We start from the raw sequence: 26,651 nt of genomic DNA on the forward strand, positions 1-26,651 counted from the left end.
TCGGACTAGATGATCTGCCCAGGTCCCTTCCGACCCTAGAAACTATGAAACTATGAAACTTTTCATGAAAAACCCTGTTTGGTGATTTGCTAAATAATCTTTGACAATATGCAAAGTAATATTCTTAGAGTATGACTGCTTAAATAATTTATCAGGACCACAATGGAAGCTAGGATGTGAATCTAAGAGTATGTTAGTTATACTGCAGTAATTGTTTGTGTGCATGCTATTACCGCAGAGTAAATGTGAGATAGTTCTCTGCTTTCATTGACTGAGGAGCAAGCTACTGCCCACCACAGAGCAAATGTATATATGGGCAGTTCTCTCAGTGTAGCTGACATGCTATAATTCCCATCTTTGCTTACCTCGCATTAACATTTTTTGTATAGCGATGCTTTAGTTTAAAGAGAGACTGGCAATTTTAAAAATCACCTATTCATCTATAACACCCATATGATCAACTATCTAGATACCTTAGTGTGAGGGTATCCTGGCAAGGGAGCTGGGGGGATGGGGTAGGAGCTCTTTCCTTCATACTTTGGATCTCTTCATGAGGCTTTGGAAGCAGCAAGTGCTTCACCCTTCTTTAGGAGCTCAGTATATAAGAAGCATTTGACCAAGACTTTCTGCAGGACCTAGGGAGAGTTCAGAAGACAAACAATCAATAAAAGATGACAGCTTTGAGGAAGGACAAAACTGAAACCTAGTAGTAGCAGGAGCCATCCAGGCTCCGGAAGACATGGGGGTGCAGGGGCAGAAAAATGTCAGTGGAAGCTGGAGGAGTCGGCAGTGCTGAGCTACAGCATGTATTTTTCAGGAGACAAGGCTCCTCCCAACCTCCTCATCCAGGCCTCTCCAAGGACCTAGAAGAACAGGATGGGATGGAGAAAATTGAAGTAGACACTATATTAAAAATAGAAATATAATGATACAGTAGAAAACGAATCTTCTTTCTAAATCTCATATGATAAAAATATAAAATTGAGCTAGTGTTGATGAGTTTATAGTACAACAGAAATCTGATAACACTTGTGTCTGCATGCTTTTAGAAGTTTGAAACAATTCAAAAATACATTCTTTTTTAAGTCTCTGCCAACTTTCAGTGTCTGAATCCTGAATATAAAGATTTTTAGGTCCTTCCTTTTTAGGACTTGATCCCAACAGTCTGGGAGAATCAATTTTGTTTCCTTTTAGTGGTCTTTGGACCAGGCCTCTTAGTCACCTAGGTGGAAGTAACAATGAGGATTTAGGTTTGTCTTTTTCCCACAAATGTAAAAAAACCCCACACATTTATTAAATCACAAGAAGAATGTAAACAAATCCAGGAGGGAAGATCTGAATGTAGTCTTTGTGAAGGGCAAACAGAACAGCTAAGCATGAGCCACCTTTCCTTTGGATTGGCAGATACCAAACATTAAAATCACTATCTACCTAGGCCAGGAGTGGGCAAAATGAGGTCCAGGGGCTGGATGTGGCCCGCCAGACCATTCAATCCAGCCCATGGGGCCCCTAAAAATTTTAGAAAATTAATATTTATGTCCCCTGGGCTGCCTGTCATGTGGCCCTCGGTGGCTTGCAGAAACTCAGTAAGTGGCTCTCTGCCCAAAATATTTCCCCACCCCGGACCTAGGCAGAGATACCATCTACTTGTGAGACAGATGTAAGTCTTTTGGTCCCACAAAATCTAATAGATCTAGGAGATATCTCTCTTCTCCTGTCTCCCCAGTCAAAACAGCCAAATATATTTACCCCCAAATTGCAAAATAATGTGGAACATATGGAAACCTGAATGCAGTTCTATCTTGACCCACAAGAAAACAGAAGTCAGTGTTTAGTCAGTATAGCAATGTCATTCATCAGGATTCTCACACAGATATGATTTTCTAAGAACAAGAACCGAATTCAACCCAAACCCTGTTCTCCAGTTAGTAAGAGATAGCAACTTGCTGTAGGCTATAGCAGGAGAAAGTCACAAACAGATTGGCAGCTGCAGGAGCCTATGCCAGTTGCTCAGTAATGCAAACCACATTGAAAATAATAATGTAACAATTCGCAGTGTAGTTATCACAGTTGTGTAAGTTAGGGGTTCCATATATGGGAGTAAGCTAAGTGTGCTTTGTTGTTACTGGTTACGTGTTGTATGAATTTGTATAAAAGTACATGTAAGGTGCCTGCTCTTCGCAGTGGGGCTGCTGGACGGACAAACCCTGTTGCGTTTCTTGCTGATTACCAGAAGGCTGATGTGCTGTAACATCACAGTATCTGCTAATAAAGATACCTGAGTGCTGACTCTTGATCTTTGAGCCTGTGATCTGTGTTCTGGTAGCAGGTTGTCACAGGGAAGCGAAGCGATCAACATTTGCTACATTAGGAGGAGAATCTGAATGGCCTTTGGTCCTCCTGTGGGATAAGCCTCATGGGTGCGTCTCTTTCCTTCCCAATAAGATGTCTTCTTACCGCCAGGGAAGCTGTCAGTAGCCTAACCACATAGCATGTCAGGCTATGATTGTTCAGAGGAAGCCCCCAGCATCCATTCAGGCAGACTTTAAAATAATGGTGACTTTGGCTGAGTGCTGGGATCAGACATGGGGCAACCTCAGGGTCTAGGACAAAACTGCCACCTGTCTGGTGGCTGAGGGTAGTTCCAAAACGAGGAATTTTATGCCCATTTCAAATATCGTGCATCCTGTCGTGGCAGATGTACGTGGCAAAATCACGATGTTTGGAATAAGGCTCGGAATTTCTTAGATCTCAATCATGCCACTGTGGAGCTGCTCCCAGCCTGATCCTGTGGACCAGACCGGTGGTAGCTTTGTCCTGGACCCCTGGTTTGCTGCATGTCCAATCCCAGCACTCAGCTAGGTGGATCAGGCATGGACAGCCTGATCCCGAGAACAATCAGCAATTGTCAACGTTAGGACTGTGGCAGCCCCCAGCCAAATTCCAGACTGTTAGCATCAGGATGATGGGGCATACCACACACACCGTTTACAGTGCCATACAAACCAGCCACAAAGATGTTAAATATTTTTGTTAAATATATTTGTGGCTGTTTTGCCATTTTACGGTCCTATAAATTTGATGAACTTGTGGCATGTTGCTATTTATGGCATGATTAGCATGTTAGTCACACCATAAATGTAATATGTGCCAGCCCCCAGGGAAGCATGCTTCTCCATGCCAGCTACTGTCACCTTGCCTTGTATGAAGGGCCTGGAGGCTAAGGAAGACAGATGACATGAATTCCGCTCAGCAGGGCATCTGGAAAAAGTGACACTTTGCTGACATCTCTTTGAAGTCTGTGAGATCAGAATTTTTTATACAGAGGCCAAAGAGGCACTAGTTGGAAAAGTTCATAGTCATAAAGGGGTAAAAGCTTATAAATCACAATAGAATAGAGCTTCAAATTTAGTGGATGTTAAAAGATAATATATCTTTAAATAGGTTAGATAAGATATTTTAATTGACCTCGCCTTTTTATGTAAGAGTAATCTTGACATCTAATGAAAAACATTAATTTAAAAGGTGAGGTCATTTGGTGTAATAACAAATGGTAACATCTACAGTCTACATGTAACTTAATAAAATTTCAATGAAAAGTTTAAACAAAAAGCAAGAGCCCTGTTTTTTAAGGCTGCTGTTGTTATTTTATGGTTGGTCAGCCAGCAGAGAAGAACCGCAAAGCTGGTGAGACTGGTCGTATGGAATCCAACTAGTATAAGATTTCCTGGTGGTGGAGGGAATGTTCCTTGTATGGCTTCATGCCTCCTGATCCCTGATGTAGTCTTGTGCTGGACAGGGAGAGTCTGTGGTCGGAGCTGAATGCAGGCTGTGTAAACCCATGGAAGAAGGGAATATCCTCTAAATTATGATAAGAACAGATGTTGTCCTTATCATAATCTAGGAGATAAAAAGTTAGCATGAAGCCACCTTTATATTCCCCTTCTTCCTTTTGCCCACACAGATCTGTGGGGTCACGAGGTTAGGAGGATAAGAGCCAAAGTTATTGTGAAAGTATAAGTTGCCACGAAGATTTCAGAAGTTCAGTAGCTATTTCCTGAAATTAAGAGAGAAGCTGATTGATTTGGGTGTGGTTAATGAGCAATAACACTCATTGCTGCATATTTTTATTTACATTTTTTACTTACATTTAGAGAATATTAAGCTGTTCACAGTCCTGCAACAAATCTTTTAAGTAAGTACCCAATCTTTTTATTGGAAAAAAAAAAGTAAATTTGGATATGGCCAGTCCAAACACTCCGGTTGCTTTAATTTGCTGTGCCCTGTCGATGGTTCACTTTTCTTTGTTGTTTTTTTGAGCTCTAGTTGTTACTAAATTGAGTCTTTAGTTACAAAATGTTCCAGCGTGGGACTTCTGAATTTCATCTCCAGTACATGTTAGCCTTTTTACTATTTTATTTTTATACAAAATCCAGTTGTATTGATTCTGCCTCATCAACATTGCCTTACATAAAATATCAGTAAAAAAAATACAGAGGAATAAAGCACAAAGCCCTAGGGGACGTCAGATGTTACTTGTTGTGGCTGTGAAGCAGAACCTCCAGGGCTCACCAACTGTTTCCTACCTCTAAGGTTTTATTTAACTGTCTTAGGGCATGTTTATTTCTAGTGAATCAGAACAATTAGCATTAAAAAATGCCTGATTCACCATATTGAATGCTTTTGAAGAGTCAGTACAAGCTGACCTACTAGTTATCCCTGTCGACTTGATTGTGAAAACTAATTCACAGGTCCAATTTAACAGACATACAAGGAAGATTCTCTTCCCTCCCCAAAGTTGCCAGTTGGCATGTGAACCCAACTAACATCCCAGTGACAACATGCTGAATAATTCAGGCCTTCGATAATCAGATCTGAAGGTTCTAGGTTTGGGGTATAATTTTTTTAATTACTCTACAAACTAAATCAAGATGAGAAGGCTGAATGACTTAATACTTTCATTTTCAACAATGGAAGCCTATTGAAGAATGTGCAGCATCAATTTTGATCACATGGTTTGTGATATAATAACTATGTAGACCTGCTTTCAAATTCTCATCAGTATGTATATGTCTTCTTCGGCAATCCCTCAGAGTCGAGGATGATTGTCTTTCATGATTGTCTTATCTGTGAGTCTCGAGATGGCTGATGAGGCCGATCTGTGTTCAACAGATTCTGTCGCAAAATATGTATACGTAACCACTGACTGAAATCAGTGTAAGATTGGTGTAAGTTGAGAATCAGGTCTTTTTTAGGTAAATTCTGTTTTATAGGGCATAAGCAGGAGAAAATCATGGCCAGAGATTTATCCATCGTATGTATAATGACTAGGTTTTTAAATAAATGATTGTTAGGCTTTCTGGTTATTAGCAATCAGCCTAGACCAGAGTCGTTCCCATCTGTGGCCTCTGAGCAATTACCAGACAAGCCCAACATCTCAGCTGGGCCCTGGTAACCACAGGTGTGGTGGCCCTATGGGGACTGGCTGCTATGAGCAGGAGCTCTGGGGTTTGCAAAGCATCTGCAGTTGCCTTGAGCCCCACTCCAGACCTCCAGTTTCTTCTGTGGTTTCTGTCTCATTCTGTGTCCTGGCTCCTTGTCCTCAACTGATGTTTTAGTTCTTGCCTTTGGCTTCTGGTCCTCTGTTTGTACCCTACTTCCAGACCACATCCTTAACCATTGAACTTGATTGCCTAAGGAAGATGCCATATAAGAAAATAGTATTAATATACACATAAAGATAACTATTGTGTGTTGTATGGAAGCAATATAATAAAACTGGGTGGTACATAGTATGAGGAATTAGAGAAACCAGTTCCCTGCTCGGTGAGTGACTCTCCCTGGGTGCAACACAAATTGACTGAGTGACCTTGAGTAAAGCACTTTCAGCCAGATTCTGTGCGTTTCAACCGCTGACTTGTTCTTAGATATGAGCATGTGTATTGGTGTGTGCATGCTCAAATCGGAGTCGTCACATCTGCATTGCTGCAAAAAGTCACCTTTGCAAATCTGATTCTGAAACCCTGAGCTTCATTTTCCCCATTTTTGAAATTGGTGTGATGATGTGTGTGCATTGTGTGAAATGCTGGGATGTCTACAGCTGAAATGCGCTTCAGAGCCACTAAAAATGTATTCATTTCCTTGTATTAAATAATGGCTTTTTTGTTTGTTTTTGAGCTTACTGGGACTAAAATTTAAAGTTAGGAGCAAATGCCATTGCACTCTGGCTCTTTGCGAAATGTGAAATCTGCCAGCATGGCATGCTTATTTTATCTTTTTTTATAGGAAAAAGCTCCATATTTTCCTTGACCTTGTAAAAATGACATTAATACTTTCTTAGACATGTTCTAAAAGGCTGTTTATGTTGTTCCTAGTAACTTAACATTGGTGGATTTTACAAACTGACAGCTTATGAATTGGTGTCTACTGCTATTTTTGGATGTCATGGAAGCAGTGAAATCCTAGCGGTAGTGGAGGACTGATTTATTGGAGGGAAATCTTTTGGGATTATTTTTCCCCTTCCCTATTTTGTTTATCTATTGCATTGTGGTAGCCCAACCTTTAATGGAAGAAGCTTTACATTCATTCTCTTTCTGAAATTAGTTAAGAGAGGTGGATAGCTATTGCAGTCTGAAATTAGACAGAAGGCAGGATAAGGTGGCATCTTACAGACTAATTAAGGTGCCACCCTGCCCTGTCTTCTGCAATTAGTTAGTAGTGGTCCTAAACTGAGTAGGGGCCATGTCTGGAGAACAAACTTCTACACAGCTCTCAAGCCCTGCTGCCTGGGCAATTGCAAGCTGAATGCTCTTTCCTGTACCCTATATATGTTAGGGTGCTCCTCTTCTTACTAAATGAATTTATGATTCCTGATTTTGTGGGCACAAAAGTACCTGGAACCTGTAGTAAGCACAGTTCATCCCAAAATGAGTCCTGTGAAGCCCTGTATCATTGTAGCAGTTGTGGAACATAGTGTCTCTTGGTGTAAAGAGTCGAACATAAGGGTGTATCGCTCATCTCATTTAAAAGGCTTGCACTTGTGTAAAAGAAGAGCTCTTCTGTGGTTTGATATAGTACTTCCATAGCTGCAATAAGTTTCCCTTCTTTTGTTAAATTAATTGACTATCTCGTAAGTTAGCAACAGAGAAAACTTCTTAACCTCCCAGTACGAGGCCTGGAATCTGCAGTATTTTTTCCCCGATGCTTCATCCGATCTTCTTTTAAATGAAGAGCAGACCAGCTGTTTTTAAAGGTATTTGGCCATAGACACTTGTTTGAGTAGGGCAGAAAGGTAAGAGAAAAAATCCAATATCATTGCCATTTTAAACATTTGATCCTACAATCCTTTCCGTGTGCCAGCCTCACACCTAATAAGACCAGGCCCAACTATGGTCATGCTAAACACCTGCGTAGGGGGAATAAACGGTAATCTGCTCCTTATTTCCATAATTATTGTCTATAACACAGAAGGGAAGATAGTCTCCAAGGGCTCACCGCTCTTTTCTCTGCAGAGGTGGGTGGGGACTTTGCTTTCTTCTCCAACATGTAGTCTGCTGCAGCTGAGGGGGTAGAGAAGAAGTACTCTGTGGTAGGTATAAAGCTGGCTCAATATCCAATCCCCAGACAAAAGGCAGGCAGGGACCATATTATGACTGAGCATAAGCCATGTGCTTTCCTTCATTCAGGTCTTCAATAAAACTATGATCGAGTCCCTTTTTATTATTACTCTGTTGTTAGAAAAGACTAAGATGTGATTCATGTCTGCTTTTTCCTAGAGAGGTTGTGGTGGGACCAGCAAGATAGGAATGGAACAGACAAATATCTCTAATGGGTAAATTTAGCTTGGTTCTGTGGAAATGTCAACTGATCGTGAGACAGCAACCCTGTGGTATTATTGCCAGCTTGTCTCAACCAGACTTGTCTCGGTGTGTCCCAGTCAAAAGTATTTGCAGGACAGGGTATTAATCTGTGTGGAGGAGAACCAAAAATAGAATGAATATTTTGAAAGGGAGGCAGAGAAGCGAAGGTCAGTTTGACTCTGCACCTAAATTTGGAGCCTGATCCCGGAACTCTGGATGTCAGACATCCGAGGAGCACGCTTATTTGCTGAGTTACCTGAGATTTTGATTGATGATGATACTTGATGCAGGCCTTCGAAGATACAAGTTCACTTTTAAAGCACAGCATTTTATTTTTGTGCCATTCAATGTTGATACAGTTTCCTGTGGCTTATTATAATAGCTTGACAAAAGCTTTAAAGAAAGAAAAGAAATATGCTTGATAGAGCAAAACTGTTCAATTACATTTCTAGCTTGCCTTCCATTGAGCAGTCTTAAGAGTGAATTGTGTTGGGGAGATCATGGATGTTAAAGATTTCTGTCAATGTTTGTGCATTTTTTAAAGGTCAAGAGTTATAAGAAAAGAAGAGAGAGAGAATATTTCATGTAAATAATTCTTGGAATATCCCCATCTGCATTTAACTGTTAGCTTCATTTCTTTCAGTGCTGCAAATGATGAAGCCTTTTTTTCTTTTTCTCTTTTTTAAATGGAAAAAACAAAACAGGAAATGAAAAAGGACTCAATGAATGAGTCTGCTTGATCTTGTGTGAAGTGAATCTCTTTTGTATGGAAACATCATGTCAGCCCTAGTCATAGAAAGGTTACTGGACTAAGTTGGGGTGATATGGCATCATGAATGACTGAACCATGTTATACAACCCCAGAGTATTTTCTAACTATTAACTAATTTAAGGTAAAATAGACAGCAAAGCTTGATATGTTGGTGGTATTGGATAAAAAGGGAAATTGGTGACTTGTTAATTGAAGGAGGGGCCAAATGGACACGGCAAAATTTGTGTAATAATCAAAGTTAGTTGAGCCAGTGAATTTATTTTCTTTCTGAACTGAAATTAAATGGCTGTAGTGACGTTGTTTTGTGTATCACATCTGTAGCTTCCTAAGGCTTAAAAGAAAGGATTGTCAGACAAAGAAACCCCTCTCCTTAGTGTTTCTGAAACCCATTTGCCAGGTACATCGGTTGGATGCGGCAGTTCTGATCACCTGCTGCCTATACCAACTAGCATTCTGGGCCGCTGTCATAGGTGTGGCTGACCTTCCACTGTTTACATCTGCACAAGGCTGCTTGTGTTGGATCTCCGGCCATTTACAGACATTCAGTTTCTCATGGGACAGTTGTTCTTCTAATAGAAACCAGAAGTGTACACATGTTCAGAATTTTTCTCTGAGAGCAAAAATGGCCATTCCAGGTGAAAAATAACTGGGAGACAACCAGGATTAAATTGCTCCTGGGAGAGCTAGTGTCTGTACATGTTCTCTTCTGAGAGAAACCATAGCACACTTGGGCTGGACTTTACTGCTTCAGCTGAGCAGAGAGCAGACTACACCCCACTTATAATTCTCACATGCTGCAAAGACCCTGAGCAGTCCGAGTGAGCCAATCAGTGCTGCCCTTGTGTACTGCTGACATCTGTCTCTAGGCACACTGAGGGAGCTTGCTGAGCATGCTGAAATGTGTGCACATGGCTCCCTGGCTGTGCAGCATCAGCACTGCAAGCTCTCTGCTTTTCAGCAGTTCAGCATTCACATGTTTGTTCCGGGGTCTTTGGATAAGTTTCTCTACCAGGAAACCAAAACCAGGAGAATTTTCCCAGATCATTTGAACTTGTATATGCAGCCTCAGTCCATATGCCCATATGTTCTGAGATGCTTTGGTCCCAGTGGATTGCAGCACAGTTTATTTTCTTGGCAACTCTGGTAAATTTCCTGGGTGCAGACCTTCAACAAACCCATCATTTACACAGTCTCTCCTAGACTTTATGCCTCGTCTTGTGCATGAGCACCATTCCTCTTTACTTCCCTGGACCAGACTCCTGGGCAGACTACATTTCTCATGATACACTTGCAGTAGTGTAGACTCTCCTGGTGCACAATGCAGCTTGATTGGAAGGAAGGAACAGAAGTGCATCACAGAACATATGGCCTGGACAGGGGGTCCAGCCTGTGAGAGGGAATGTTGGCCTGAATGATAACACCTGTGAAACAGCATGGCCCAATAGAGAAATGCAGTTTAATGAAACCAAAAAGTTTTGTTTCAGGTAAATTTGTCAAGCCAAAGCATGTTGATTCAGGGTACAGGTATTCCCCAAGGGCAACTAGCAGCAGCACAAGGTATCCTGCTGCTAGTTGTTCCCAGGGAACCAAACAGCTGCGCTCATCTTGTTGCGACCATAAAGTTAAGAAAATCATCAAAATTGAAATTTTCACCCAAAAAAGTTAACTGTTGTGGAAATTGCATTTTCTATCAAAATGATTTTGACAGAAAATTTCAGTCAGCTCTGTCTAAAGGTACATTTATATTGGTAAAACCCTCCACATGGTTACTCCACGTTTTGGTTAAAAAAAAAAAAGTCTCTTTTTTTGGTTTCGTTTTGTTTAACTTTACTCCAGTGGTTCTCAAACTTTTTTGGGCTGTGGCCAAGCTTCCACGCAACTTGTAATCACTGTGGCCTCATTCTTGCTTCAAGCCTATTAGTAGTAATTGAATTTATGTGGGACCCTGCCCCATAGTTTGGAAACTACCGGTTTAACCCCCTTCCAAGCAAGATTAGGTAAACTGAAAAAAAGGATATTTACACTGGAGTAAGTGTGTCTACAAGGCATTTTATAGTGGTATGACCTATAGCACTTTACATTTACAGAAAAAAACCTTTTCTGTGTAAAGGGGTATACTTGGTAGGACAATTTTCTTGCAATTTCCCTGTTGGTCTAATAAAAGGTATCATTTTGAAACCAAGAGTTCTAGTTTTTTGTATGTCTTTCTGTCTAAAGAGCTTTTGTGCTGTTAATATCTTTTTAATTTAAATCTAAAAAAAAGCAAACATGAATTACGATAAAAATAATCCCATTGGCACAGTTTCCCACGCTAAAAATAAAACATGTCAGAGGTGGTTTAATTTACCACGATAAAACAAAGTAACATGATAAAATGAGGTAAAAACATGTATCTTCAGACATGATTAAGCTAGCAAAATAGTGATTTTTGTCATGTGTGTGTAGGAAGAGTGCTACATGGACAAAGCACCCTTATACGTTTCTACAGGTCATGTATCTTGACTATATCCTTCTCTTACACTCTTGCGTATTGCCTGTCATCTTAAATTGAAAACTCTTCTACACAGGAAGCACAACTTCTTAAGTTTCTGGACAGCATCCAGCACAAGAGGGTCATAATTCTGTTTGGGGCATTCCCCCATGAGAACAGCTGTCCTCTCAGCAGCTCGATTTGATACAAAGCCATTTTCAAATATCACCACCTGTTACCAAACTCAAAGTGAGAATAAGTTAGATAAATTTTGCTCAGTTTTCATAAGAGAAGGTGAGCATCCTCCTCTTTTTTTTCTTTTACTCTTTGCTGAATGTTACTAGTTCCTTAGCCCTCATCATCTCCTTTAAACTTTTGATTAAAATTTAAAACACCTAAGTGAGAGTTGAACCAGCTCCTAGTTTGGGTTCTTGACGTGAAATTGCATTTCAGAGGAATTCACCTACTTCATAGGTATTTTGGGGTGCCTTGGAGTGCCACCTTTGAAGTGAAAGGAAACTCGTATTGCAAAGGGTCGTGGTCACATAGCCCTGTAACCAGACCAGAGTGCTGAGCAGCACCTGCAAATAATCTAGTTGTTGCTGTACTGTAGAAACTTGAAGTAGGAGCTGTTTTTTTAGATAATCTATTTATTTTCTTAGCATAAATAACAGAAAAAACTGTTTGAAGGCAGAAAAGGGGAGGGTTGGATTTGTGATTTGGATGCGTGGATTTCTGTTGGGCGGGAAGGGTACCGTAGTTTTGTAATATTGTAAAAAATGGTATCTATACCAATTATAGTAAATTAGCTTAAAAAGAAGAATAAGGAAGCAGAGAACCTACAAGCCTGTTAGATTTTTAAAATGTGACTTATTTAATTTTCTAACCAATCAGCACTCTGATTGCAATTTTAAAAATGCCGAAGTTCTAAATCCCAAGGCCAGCAGTGTAATCCTCCGCCACTTGCATTTGGTACCATTATTCCTGACGTCCTATGTTGTAATATGGAAATCTAGTACTTGTTCCTACAGGTGTGCTTTAACAATATGTAACCAAATTAAGCAATTTGGTTATTGTTTGTTTGTTTTTATTTTTTTAAATAACTATTTGCAGCTGAAAGTTACAAGGAAACCCAGATGGTAAAGATTAAAGAAGAACCAATGGAAGTTGACATTCATGATTCCCAGGCCTCCATTTCACCCAGTCAGCCCAGCCAAAATGTTGGTTACAGCACTTTATTAGGGCGAGAGATTACTGAACACATACAAAAGGTACCAGAGGGCCGAGTGCTCCCCGATAGAAATCTCTTCAGCCAAGATATATCAGTGAAGATGGCATCAGAGCTTCTCTTCCAACTGTCAGGTAAACACTGTTGAAGTAGCTGTTTCTAGAAATAAGAGGAATTTAACAATTTCATATTTTTATATGAAATTTTAACACTAGTAGAGTTGAAAATAGGCATTAGGAATCTTTCTTCTAGTTTTGCATCTAAATGCAAAAGGTTCCTCAAACTGTTGGGAAGAATTTCTTTGGGTATGGAAAATATGCTTTTTGAGTGTTGAGTAGGTCAGGTTAGGTTCATAACATTTGAACTGGATAGGAAAGGACAGAGTTCAGTTCCATGTTCTTGAAAGCTAATTAAATAATTTCTGTCAGTTGGTAGAACAGGTTTAAAAAAATAAAGGAGAATTTCTGTATGTGGTTTTCATTTAAATAAGCACCTGATGTCATAGAATCAGAATACCTTTTGGTTAGTTTTCCATTCTTTAAGAAAGGAGGTAGCTGAGAACTCATGTAAAGCTTGTCATCTCAGCCATAAATTGAATTAATGTAATAAGTGCATTGTAAATATTGTACTGACCTGTGTTACTAAAATATTTAACAAGACAATTTAAAATAAAGATACTAGTATTCTTAGTCTGCCCTGACCATTGGATAGAAGTTTTTACCATACTGTAGTATAGTCCTAGGAAGCATTAAAATAGAGTCAATGATTAAAAATCTATAACAGGGAAAGGGCACTCATGCTGTTTTTGTAATTATGTTTGTTTTTCTGCAGAGAAGGTGAGCAAAGAGCACAATCACAATAAAGATAACACCATTCGAACCACAACTAGGTAAGTCCATTGTCACCTGTAAGTCTGTAGTATAAATAGCATAAGTCTATTTTACGTTGCATTTCAAACTTAGCTATCTCATACCCTTACATATAAATATTACAAATAATTTTCTATTCCTTAGTGTAATACATGGCTGAAAAATTTGGCTATAAATTAGCTCATATCTTGAGGCCATAGGATGAAAAGATGCTGTCCTGGAAGAAAACCTCCATAGCAGTGACCTTTTGAATGATTCTTTCTTTCCCTGGTCAATTATACATGCTGTATATTGGGAATTGACTTACCTAATTGATTGCACTTAAAAAATAAATTTATTTTCCAGTGATGCATAACCTCAAAGAAGCTGGACTCCAGATACAATTGTTCAGTGAAGAAAAACCATACTGTTGGACCACTAATACTTTTTCTCATATTGGCCCAGGTCCTGATATTCAGTATGCTGACAGTCTCAGTCTTCTGAAATAAAAAATTAGTTTAGCATTTTGGTCCTCCTGAGAGGGCCCTTCTTTCTTTCCAGTAAAAATCTATTCAGATTGTATTAGGTATGAGCTAATATCACATTTTGATGCATAGTTACAGTCAGGAAAATTTGGTAGGGGTGATGGAGAACTAAAAATAATAGCGTGTTGGTTGAGAACAAGCTCATTGGTTGCTTTCATTTAAATAAAAGCACGACTGCAGCCTGAATATGAGTCAACAGTGTGCTCTTGATACAGAAAAATCAATAGTATATTGGATTGTATTAACAAGAGTATCACTTGGAAATCCAGGGAAGTGATTTTTGTACTCTGTGCAGCACTGGTGAGACCTTACCTAGAGTACTATGTCCAGTTTTAGGTTCTGTACTTCAAGAGAGACACAGATAAATTGGAAAGAACCCAATAGAGTGTAACAAATGTGATTAGAAGTCTAGAAAACATGTGTAAAGGTTGGAAGAACTGGGAAAAGAGAAGACTGAAAGGGAATTTGATAGCATTTTTCAAATACAGGAAGGGTAGACATGCAAAGGATAGTGATAGCCTATTCTCTGTGGCCAAAGAGGACAAGACAAGAAGTAATGATCTTAAATTGCAACAATGGGAATGTAGACTGGATGTAAGGAAGAACTTTCTCATAATGAGGGTGGTTAAATATTAGCACGGCAGGGGTCAGTGACCTGCAGCCCATGGGCCACGTCTTGCCTTCCAAGCAATTTTATTCAGCCCACAGAGCCAGGATGTTGTCATTAGTTCAGCAGTAACAGCATTCAGTGGCAGGTTGCAACCCCAGAGGCAGCAATTCAGCAACAGGGGGTCAGATCATAAGCAGTACCTATCTTGGACCCAGCTGCATCATTTTTGCCCACTGCTTATTGACCCCTGACCTCTCTAAGGGTACTCTCTGTCCTTGGTAGTTTTTAAGAGCTGGTTAGACAAATGCTTGTCTAGGATGGTTTAGACAGGGGTGATCCTGCCTTGATCAGGCAAGAGGTTGTTGGACTAGATAACTTCCAAAGGTCCCTTTCAGCCTTACTTTTCTGTTGTACTTTGACCCTTATGGAAAGAACTTCCTGATCTATCTCTAATCAATAGAGACTTGGGGCTCTAGCCATAAAGAAGCTTAAGCACCTAAAATGGGATTTAGGTGTCTAAGCCCAAAGTTTAGACCCTTAAAATCCTGCTTAGCCTCTGCCTAAATCTGGAGACATCCAGATGCAGCCCACAAAGAGGTCTGATCTAGCCCACAAAGGTCCAATCCAACATGAGGGATTGGTGGTGGGGAGCTTTGCCGTGCTCCTCATCCACTGTTCAATTCCAGTCTGCCACATCTACTCTCCTCTCACTGCAGAGGAATCAGGAATATGTAGCAAGGGTGAGTGCAGCCAGCTGGCCTCTCCAGGGCAGGGGGTGCAGGAGATGGGGGTGCAGGGCAGAAGGGCAGGGGGTGTAGGGCGGGGTGGGGAGCAGAAACTTTTGGCCCGTGACCACAGTCAGGTCACAAGTTCTGGCCTGAAGTGGCAGAAGTCTACAGCCCCCTGTCTTGGAACATGTTTAATGGATGGGCTCTGCATAAAATACAGGAGGAAGAGGGTTAAGTGGTAGTAGTAGTGCTGCGCGTGTGCTGACAGCTAGAGATTGGGACTGTCCCACACATGGGGACTTAAAGCCCCACTGTGTAGGCTGGCATTGGGCTGTTCAGCATGGCTTTTCAATATCCCTGCAGGGAGAAACTGATGGACTCCCCCCTGCACTGCAAGATTAAAGTCTCTCTCTGCAGCCAGCATTGGGCTGCACTGTGAGCCTTTAAGATTTCACACATTCAAATTAAACTGTGATACAAACCAGCCACAAAGTTGTTATATTAAATGTGGAACCAGCCCACCCATATTGGGGTGAGCGATGTAACAGGGAGCTCCCCAATACTGATTTGCCAGCACCCAGTGTGAGCGAAGCCAGCAGCATGTGTCCTGATAAAAATTGGCAGTGCGGGCACCTATGGCTTGCCGAGTGTTATATGTGAACATTTTTGCAAGCTGGTCTGACATTTTTTATCATGGGATAGATTCCCCAAATGCCTGGCATGTAACAAATAGTTGCAGGACACTCTCTTTTAACCCACAACAAATGTAATATCTGGTAGGGGCCTTTATTCTCCGGGTGTAGCTGTTCCACTTGGCAGAAAAGAATTCCGAAAAAGAAAAGATAGCATAAAGGTGACTGTGCCCTAGTGATTAGGGCATTTAACCAGGAAAGCAGGGTCCTGGGCCTCAGCCCCTGCGCCAAAGTCTGTTCGTGTATTTTTCTTCAGTCACTGAAATACTGAAATACTTCTCTGAGCAGGGGCTGGAAGCAAAGCCTCCTCTCTAGATGAGCGTCTTAACCTTGTGGTTATGCAGCAAATCATGCTTGTTTTCTTTCTTTCTCTTTGGATCTTTATTCTTTTACACAAAATGGAACAACTTTTAACAGGACAGGTTTGTATGTAACTTACAGTTTTGTGGTTGTCACTCACTTGAGGGGTTGGCTTGCATCCCCTCATACAGAAGAGAAAATCGCCTCACCCATCCTGGCTGAATTCTTTTTGAGCTTTTGTATAAATGGGAGCCTTCTTCCATTTGCTTTTCAGTCACCTGTATTTTTACAAAGCAAAGTGCATTTCCTGGTCTGATTCCTACAGGACTGGAAGGGACCTCCTGAGCCATCTAAACATGTTCCCTACCCCTCCCAGTTTACGAATTATCCAAAAAGGTCCACAGGAGTATCCGTTTTGGCTTGTTACACCCTGCAGTGACAAAACACCCTATAAAAATAAAAACAAAACATAAATGTGAGACAAGCAGAGAGTAGGAGACAGGGGCACTAGTGATGCCTTGGGCCCTTGCACTTCAGAACGCAGCAAAAAAGTCCCCATGTTCCTTACCATTCTGGAGGGAAAAATTTTCTTCCTGGCTTGTGCAGGTGACCTGCAGAATCCCCTGAAGCATGTGATTACCAGATACCTCCCACACAGAGATCTGGCGCCTGCCTACAAGAAGACAGTACAGGGCTATGAATTGTGAATGGAAGGAGGGTCCTCTGTGTAGCACACTCCAAAGCTCCTAAACCCCAGAGGGGCTGGATTTAAAATACAGCTTTGTCCTTAGCATTTTATATTGATTAGCCTAGGTAGCTTCCTGCTCAACAGGTTAACTGATGTGAATCCCACTTTGAAGCACCCAAGTTTACCTATGCATTGTATCAGGAGCATAGGCACTTGAGGCCCTTGATTTCTCCAGGCAATTGGATATCGCACTTTTCAGCATTATGGAACCATGTCTTGATGGGTATTTGTGGCCTAGGAAATCTTTAATAAGGATACTGCAGCAAATGCTTATTTACTTAGTTTGAATGAGCCTTATACATAGTACAGGACAGGCATGCAAAAAAACTAGCACTTTTATGCAGTATTTATGCATTTAATTCACTAAATAAAAAGGCACAAATGACCATGCTCTCTTGGGTTTGGTATGTAGCTTAACTTAAGGACTTTTATTATATATGTGACTTGTACCTAAGTTAAAACTAGCTTGAATCTCAGTATGCCTCATGAATACTTGGCTTTATGAGGCTGAAAATCCCAAGTTGGTTTTGGAAGCAAAATGTATGTTTTGGTATCTTAACAGGATTTGCTCAAATTTCACTCCTCTGGCCTTTTCTTAAAATCATAGAAAATCAGGGCTGGAAGGGACCTCCATTCGTCATCTAGTTCAATATCCTCCTTAAAGGAGGATTGTCCCTATCCAATCCATAATCTAAACTTTACATAAAACAACTGTCAACTCCAAAACACAGCACAGACCTAACATCCTAGCCTGCCACCGGTAAAGCAGGGGACCCCTGGCAGCCAATGTCCTGCTTCCATGAAATGTTGTCAATATATGCTAAAGAGATTCCAGAGAGAGGACCACACCCCCTGCTACAGAGGAAGGCAAACACCCCCACAGTCCATACCAATCTGACCATGGGATAAAATTCCTTCCTAATCCCAAATATGGTGATCGGTCTGACCTTAGCAGAGGGGCAAGACCCTCTAGCTAGCAACCCTCTGGCTTTGGTCCCAGCAGGCGCATTGGTACACCTCAGTCAAAGTCCCCAGCCTTAGCAGTAGCCAACACGCAGTGCCTCTGAGGGAGGCTTAAAAACACCCTTACATATGCAGCAGAAAGGGGGACTGAGGCAGCCAGCAAAACCAAGAAGCCTGGGAAATACCCATAGTAGAACATAGACATAGTTACACCTAGATCATCCCTGACCAGTGACTGTCCAACCGCTTCTTGAACATCTCCAGTGATGGAGAGTCCATAACTTCCCTAGGCATTCTTTTCCACTGCCTTGCTTCTAACAGTGAAGAAGTTTTTCCAGTTATTCAGTCTAAACTTACTTTGCTACAACTTCAAGCCACTGGTCTGCATCCTCCTCTCTGCACCAAGAAAAAACAGGCATTTCCCCTCCTCTTTATGGCAGCCCTTTGAGTATTTAAAGGCTGGTGTTATGTTCCTTCTTAAGTGCTTTTTTCCACAAGATGGGTATGCCTAGCTCCTTCAGCCTCTACTCATATCCCTTCCAATCCCTTTATCATCTCTTTCCCACTAACTTCTCCACGTCCTTTTTAAAATGTGGGGACCAGAACTGCACACAGTACTCCAGATGAGACCTAACCAATGATGAGTAGAGAGGCGCTATTATGTCCAGTGTCTTGCATCAAATGCTTCTGTTGATGCATCCTAACACTGCACGTGCCCTTTGTGCAGCTGCATCACACTATAGACTCTACCAAGACTCCCAAGTCCTCTTTCATAGTGCTGTCACCCATTTTATGTTTGTGCTTTTGATTATTCCTTATGAGGCATAGCACCTTGCATTTGTCCACATTGAACTTCATCCTGTTAGCTCTAGCCCAACTTTCCAGTCTGTCTGTCAAGATCCTTCTGAACTGTGGTCACATCCTCCAACATGTTCATAATCCTTCCCAGTTTTGTGTCATCTGCAAACATTCTCAAGAAGCTTTTTATGCCCATATCCAAATAGTTAATAAACACATTGAACAGCACCAGGTCCAGATTCCACTCGAAACCTCCTGCCATTCTGACATAGACCCCTTAATAATTACCCTTTGCTTGTGGCTATTGAACAAATTATCCATCTTATAGCAGTTTTAGATCTTATAGTAGTTTTATCTAGCCCATATTTCTCCAATTTGTTTATGAGAAGGTTGTGTGGGACCTTGTCAGAAGCCTTGCTGAAGTCCAGATACACTATATCCACAGCATTCCCTTCATCCACTCAAATAGTTTCTTTGTCGAAGGAGATCAAGTTTGACATGATTTGTTTTTCACATCTGGTTTGAACTTAGCATCCATAATGTTCACGTACCCATGCTAAATAGATAGAGGAAATAAGTTTATAGACGAGTTTAATAGACACAAGCAAATTTGACTTCATATCAACTCAAAATCTTTACAACAGTTAATACATTTTAAAAACTGCTTTAACATTATTTATAATAATAATCCATAATGCATGCAGCAATAATTTTAAAAGGAAGGGCAAGAATGAGGCAAAAGTCATTTCATTGTTGAAAACAATGTAAATTCCCTGAAAAGTGCCTTTGTTTTTCTTATCTGTTGAAGATATAATTATTATGAAGGACAGTGAAGGGTTATGTGTCTGGCATCCCTAGTCTGGCAGCACTGTCATGTTCCCACAGCCCAGCTGAAATGTTATGTACACACTAGACTACAGGAACAACCTATTATTGCTAAAATTACTCCCAGAGAGTAGTGTAGTGCCTGCTGAATGCACAGGCTTGTAGGTTCTTTGTCTCTGCTTCGCTGCTTCCCTGCTGGATCTGAATGGGGAAAGAGCAGCCTGGAGGACTAGGTGGCTACAGTAGTGAGCAGTGGAGACAATGACAGAGGCAGAAGTCAAGAGGCCCAATACAGACTCCAGACTCTCCCAGTTTCCACCTTTGCATCATCCTTTGCACATAACATGATATCTTCATCCATACAATGCAACCACAGCTACCCACAGCCAGCTCCCTCCTACTTAATAATATTCTTATAAACTTCCACACAGTTTCAGGCAACTTCCCCTGCTGCCTAGTGACAGCCAAACACTTGCACTTACTCTCTAGTAGTTTACTCCAGACATCCCTAGACACCTTCTCCCAGGATCCCCACTGCCATTTTTGCCAAGATGACCTGAATCCATCAGCATCTGGCTACTCTTCCAATCTAATAACATCTTAAGATTCATCCACCCTGTTCAACCAGTCATCTTCCAGACATCCTGTATTGCATACCTGTCTACTTAACAGCCCAGATGCACTCTAACTCTGTGATGGCTGTCCCTATCACACTTGGGAGTGAACCAGCTACATTCATAATTCAAGATTGAAACAGACTGGTGTTGTGGCTCTTGCACATTCTCTGTGGATCAAAGAAAGGGAGGGGGGTTCGTAACACTGACTGAGATTTCAACGATGTACTTCCTTTGAACATAGGATAGCTAGCTCTGAACACCTGAGACTCAAACCAGTTTGAATCCCATGTGAACCCTCACTTAAACAGGAACTGCTAGCAGTATTTTAGCCAGCCCACTGGAGGTTGAACAGCAGGCCCCCAGAGCTAAGAGTGTGAAAATTGAATCAGGTTGCATAGGCTGAGATGAATAGGTTTGCATCTTCTGTGGATGTGGTACTGAGAGAAATACATAACATACTTTGGGACCATACAGCACCTCCACAAGTAAATGGGGATATATCTTTTTACAGTTGTGGTTATGTTTTAGTCTTTGCATGAGTAACACTAAAAGGAGGTTGATTTTTATTTGTGCATGCTGCCTTGCTACTTGCAGTGACCCAATAAAGCGTTGATCTCTACAAGTGAGTATCACTACTGGTAACAGTGGCTTCAAAGTAACAAAAGCACTTCTGGTTGAGAAGAAATTAACTGGTTATGCAGATGACACTGGACTCCGCAAGTACCAGACAGGTTTGGAGCAGTTGCTTCATATGAGTGAATGGACTAATTGGAAAGCAACACAATACCTCACAGTGTTTTTTGGATAATGATGCCAAAACCTTTCATGAGCAGGCTCATGAATAGGTTCCGAGTGCAGATGGTGGGCGTTACAGACAACTGCAACACAGTTGTATGACTGAAGTGAGGTGGTATTGGCCCTTTTGAAATAACAGAAGGAATGGCAATCACTAAGATGAAAGAGGAGCCCCTGTATGGTTATTTGAATGCATTGAGAAGACTGTTCAGCGGGATGTCCTCTGACACTTGAGTAAAGCTGAGCCAACTTCATTGAATCTAGAACTGGCAGTGCAAAGAAGGGCCTATGCCCATAGGCAAGCCAGGAGAAAATTATAAGCTATTGGTTAGTTTATAAATGGTTTGTCAGTGGAACTTCATATCCTGCTGGTAAAGGAAGATAACATCCTAGATACACCTGTGGGCCAGATAATACATAGAGTTACAAATGTGGAAACAGCCCCTGGGATTTCCTTAAGCTGTTAGTTCCTAGCCTCTGAGTCACTTCTCTATACTTAATACAGTATTTCAAATTATGATCATTAGCAAAGCAGCTAAAAATTTGGAGGAGGTCCAGGTGCAAGCTCTTGGCAAGTGTCCTGACACTGTTTCTGGAGTGGGTTGCAAGTTGGATGGCAGTTGCTGGTGGCATGAAGGCAAAGGCTGTAAAGAGAGAATTCCTCAAGCACAGTGATGCTACATCAGGAAAACCTAAAGTTGTTGGTGTAGTAGTGTCACCATTAAGCAACTTCTAGCATGTCCATTTTGAAGAGCTGCCCAGAAACATGCTGCTATATGCCTGGAGACATTGATGGATTGAAAACCAAAATGCTTTTGGATTTAGGGTCTGAAATTAGTCTGCTCTATGAAAAATGCCCAGAACTGTAAGGGAAGAAAAATAGTAGTGAAAAAATTGGTGACTATTAATAACAAAGTACTAGACAACAGGAGAAACTTAGCTCCAAGAGAAGTTGGGCTGTCTGCACATTACTGGACGTTAGGACCAGTTTAGGACTATAGAGTTATGTCAGTATAGCTATGAAAAACAGAGGTATGGTAAACATTACATATCCTATTCTGACATAGCTATGGCAGCAAAAGCCTGGGTGAAGAGGCTGTTTTGCTTAGAAAATACAGCTTTTTGTCATCTTGATTTATACCTGCACCAGCAACTTTAGGTTTTCTTGGTGCAGCTTCCTTCTGCTAAGGCAGTTTCCTCCCTACGGCCTTTGCCTCTATGTCACCAGCAACTGTCATCTTGTTTTGCCTGCAGGAAACCTCCTTGTCAGCATATCTTGCATCTCCACAACTGACTTAACCCATTATAGCTATAGCAGCAGATGCTCTTTCAGTGGCTTTGTTGTCATCACCAGTAGATTTTGTCCATAGGAATTGCAAGAACTCTTGGGTGTTAATAGAACAAAATTGTTCCTAGGAATATTTGGATACTTTTGTCGGATGTGGGTAGAAAGAAATGTGAATCCTTGAAGCCTCAGAGGTGCCTTTACAAAGTGACCAAGATCTCTGTGATGGTTTGGAATAAAGTTGTGATAACACCAAGTCATCATCATTCAGTAATAACCCAATGAACCTTTAGGAGTATTTGCTGTTACAAATATCCACTTAATATTGTTTTTTATCAGGTTGCTTTTTCAAACTGAACAGAAGGGTTGAATTCTGAGCAATTAATGTGACTGACAAGGAGTACCACTGGTGGCAATAAGCCATGGGGACATTGTTCAGTGTAGCAGATGTCTCAAAGCCTCTTGCACAGTCAGAGCTCAAGAAGTGTGAAGCAGCAAGGTCAGTAAAAGAGCTGGGGATGACTGCACAGTAAAAGAGCTAGGGATGACTTGGTAGAAGGCAAAGAAAAGGAAGTGATTTATACAGCTGGTCTTCTGGTATTCTAGTGTGTTCCCTAAGAATAATGAAGAGTTATGACTAGCAATTGTATTTAACCAAAAAGTGTTCTGGGTTGGGGACAGCCCTCACATCATGTTCCCCTAGCATATCAGAGAGCAGTGAAAGAGAAGCCAAGTTGCATGCTGGAAGATGGGGCAATTGAATGGTCAGCATCACCTTAGGCATCCCCAATTGTAACTGGAGAAAAAAAAACATGTATGACAGAAGCTTATGGATATGTTGGTTATAGGAAATTCAATTCGTAGACAGATGCCAGCTTCCTCACACAGTACACCTCCTGGATAAAATGGCAGGCGCAAAATAGTTTAGTAGTTTTGATTAGGTATCTGGATACCAACAGATTAAAGAAGAACCTGAGGCTCAAGAAAAAAAACTTTCTATATGACACATTGTGTATTGTTTCAATTGTGCAGAATACTTTTTGGATTCTGGAATTCACGTTTCAGATGAGAGTAAATGATCCATCCCAAGTTTTGAAAACTAAAAACTTCTTTACTTAGTTTGATTACTTCGTTTGATTCCATAGAGCGTGGGAATAGCTAAATTATTTAAAGTGGTTGGACTAGATATCCTTTGGCGGTCTCTTCTAACTCTATTTCTCTGTGGTTCTGATTTAAACATGCAAGAAACAAATGTCACTCACATCGCCCTCTTAGGACACACAATCAGCAAGGACTGTCTGGAGCATCTGCTCTAGAAATTGAATAAAGGACTGTCAAGTTCATACAAATCTGGAGGGGACACAGAGGCTTTTAAGATGCTATATGAGATAGATTGATGCAGAATTTCACAGAGAAAGTTGCTGCATTATATTAGCTATCTTAAGAGTCTGTCTCTGGATAGAGGAACACCAAAAAGTCTTTGAGTCAGTGAAGAAAGTTCAACCAAGCCATGCTGTACCTAAATTCCCAGATTGATCCCATTTATTTGTGGTAACCTGTTATGCCTCAGAGTTTGATGTTGAATAAACTGCACTTGGTAGGTGCAGAATCATGACTTTTGGAGATCAAAACAAGGGAAACCAAGTATTGAGCTACAAAATTTGAGTGTGTAGGTATTGTGAAGGCCCCCAGGAGTTATCATCCATATTAACTTGATACTTAGAAATTGTGAACCAGATGGGTGCCTGTAGAGATCGATTCACAAATTATCTGAATACATTCACAATTCACTATAAACCTGGAAATCAAAGCAAGATATGGTTTTGGATGCTCTCAGCTAGGTGAGAACAGTGAGAATAGACTCGGTGTGGACCTCTGATGACATCTAACAAGAGCAGTCTAATGATCTTTAGTTGTTTCTGATGCACCTGGTTGCAGATCTGCTGCAAGAGACCAGAATTAGGGAGGTTCAGTGAAGGGAATGTCTCAATCTACTAGCCCTGAGTGTTCATATGGGCTGAATGGAAAGGCCTTTCACAGGTACACCAGTTGGTAAACTGCATTTGTTTGTTGTGTATGATGTCATCTTAAAGTATAGGGTGGTGCTCTAATCCTTTGGAGGATTAGAAGATTGAAAAATAAATGAATTGGTCGCATTAATGAAATATGGTGTGTTGCAGTTCGGCTTGCTAAACTGAATCTTCAGTGGTTAGGGAATATAATTGAATCACATCTATTACATAAGATTAACCAAGGTGAGGACTGGTGCTGGAGGAGTGGAGAGTGTAGACTTGCCATTGGTTCTATGCTTAGTATCTTAGTCAGTGATGACCAACAGGAATGAAGTGCAAAGCACCTTTTGTTGTCTTTCCACATAACACCAGCCAGCACTCAGCTATCCATTACTGTCTTTATGGGATTATTCTTGGACTCAGAAAACCTGTACTCCCTTTGCCTTGTGATGTCCAGGAAGCAGGAACTGGCAAGGCCACCCTGTACCTACACATGATGTGTGTGACACAGCAAAGTCTTATATTTGTGATCTGAGGGCAGAATTCCAGAAAGTAGAGAGGAACAGGGAATCTAGAATTGCATCTGCCAGGCACAAGAAACCAGGACAAAAGGAGAATTTATATGCCTTTCCAGGAAACAAAAAAAAATAGCTATGTCACTGGAAAAAACTGCCAGGAAAAAATCCCAAATTTATTCTTCTTTGGAGGGCATCTTTGCCTTTTAAAAATCAAACAACTTATCCTTACTGTTTAAAAAAAATAGGCATAGAATCATAGAAAATTTGGGGTGGAAGGGACCTCAGGAGGTCATCTAGTCCAACCAACCCCCTGCTCAAAGCAGGACCATGCCCAACTAGATCATCCCAACTAAAGATTTGTTTAGCTGGGTTTTGAACACCTCCAAGGATGGAGCTTCCACCACCTCTCTGGGTAACCTGTTCCAGTGCTTTACTACCCTCCTAGTGAGAAAATTCTTCCCAATATCTAACCTAAACTTCCCTTGCTGCAACTTGAGACCATTGCTCCTTGTTCTGTCATCTGCCACAACTGAAAACAGTCTAGCTCCACCCTCTTAAACCCCACTTCAGGTAGTTGAAGACTGCTATTAAAACACCTCTCAGTCTTTTCTTCTCGAAACTAAGTAAGCCCAGTTCCCTCAGTCTTTCCTCAGAAGTCATGTGCCCCAGCCCCCTCACCATTTTCGTTGCCCTCCACTGGACTCTGTCCAATTTTTCCACATCCTTTTTGTAGTGGGGGGCCCAAAATGGAACAAAGTACTCCAGATGTGGCCTCACCAGTGCTGAATAGAGGGGAATAATCTCTTCCCTTGACCCTCCTCCAATTTGTCTAAGCCACTCTGAATCCTAGCCCTACCCTCCAGTGTATCTACTACTCCCCACAGCTTGGGGTCATCTGCAGACTTGCTGAGGGTGCACTCTATGCCATCTTCCAGGTCATTGATGAAGACATTGAACAAAACCGGCCCCAGGACTGACCCATGGAGCAGTCCGCTCGATACCGGCTGCCAACTAGACACTGAGCCATTGATTACTACTCTCTGAGCCTGATGCCCCAGCCAGTTTTCTCTCCACCTTTCAGTCTATTCATCCAGCCCATACTTCCTTAGCTTGCCTGCAAGAATGCTGTGGGAGACCATATCAAAAGCCTAGTTAAAATCAAGGTACACATCCATTGGTCTGCCTGCATCCACAGAGCCAGTCATCTCATCATAGAAGGCAGTCAGGTTGGTCAGGCATGACTTGCCTGTGGTGAATCGGTGCTGACTGTTCCTAATCACCTTTTTTGCCTCCAAGTGCTTAGAAATGGATTCCTTGAGGATCTGCTCCATGATTTTTCCAGGGTGAGGTGAGGTTGACTGGTCTGTAGTGCCCTGGATCCTTTCATAGATTTCATAGACATCAGGGCTGGAAGGGACCTCGGAAGATCATCGAGTCCAGCCCCCCGCCCAAAGGGCAGGAAGTCAGCTGGGGTCATAGGATCCCAGCAAGATAAGCATCCAGTTTCATCTTGAAGGTGTTCAATGAAGGCGCTTGAACCACCTCCGGTGGCAGGCTGTTCCAGACCTTGGGGGCTCGGACAGTAAAGAAATTCTTCCTTATGTCCAGCCTGAAACGATCTTGAAGTAGTTTGTGACCATTCGACCTCGTCATCCCTTGGGGCGCTCTGGTGAACAAACGTTCCCCCAGATGCTGGTGGTCACCCCTGATAAACTTGTAGGTGGCCATCAGATCACCCCTAAGCCTGCGCTTTTTCAGGCTAAAGAGCCCCAGGGCTCTCAGCCTGTCATCGTAGGGTCTGCTTCCCTGACCTCTGATCATGCGCGTGGCTCTTCTCTGGACTCTCTCAAGCTTCTCCACATCCTTTTTGAATTGTGGAGCCCAAAACTGGACACAGTACTCCAGCTGCGGCCTCACTAAGGCCGAGTACAGGGGGAGAATGACGTCCCGGGATTTGCTTGAGAGACGTCCCGGGATTTGCTTGAGACGTCCCGGGATTTGCTTGAGATCATCGAGTCTGACCCCCTGCATAGGCAGG

The 26,651-nt window shown here is 41.6% G+C and overlaps 1 protein-coding gene across 1 annotated transcript in view; it reads left to right on the forward strand.

Moving 5' to 3' along the window:
- ZNF827 (zinc finger protein 827) overlaps window positions 1-26,651 on the forward strand; it is a 165,888-nt gene that overhangs the window by 81,621 nt on the left and 57,616 nt on the right. Inside the window, exons 7-8 of the mRNA XM_025204324.1 lie at window positions 12,215-12,463; window positions 13,161-13,218. Coding sequence (XP_025060109.1) covers window positions 12,215-12,463; window positions 13,161-13,218 — 307 coding nt within the window. The remainder of the gene's footprint in view (window positions 1-12,214; window positions 12,464-13,160; window positions 13,219-26,651) is intronic.

The sequence above is a fragment of the Alligator sinensis genome, unplaced genomic scaffold, assembly GCF_000455745.1.
Source record: "Alligator sinensis unplaced genomic scaffold, ASM45574v1 scaffold169_2, whole genome shotgun sequence".
Taxonomy (NCBI): Eukaryota; Metazoa; Chordata; order Crocodylia; family Alligatoridae; genus Alligator; species Alligator sinensis.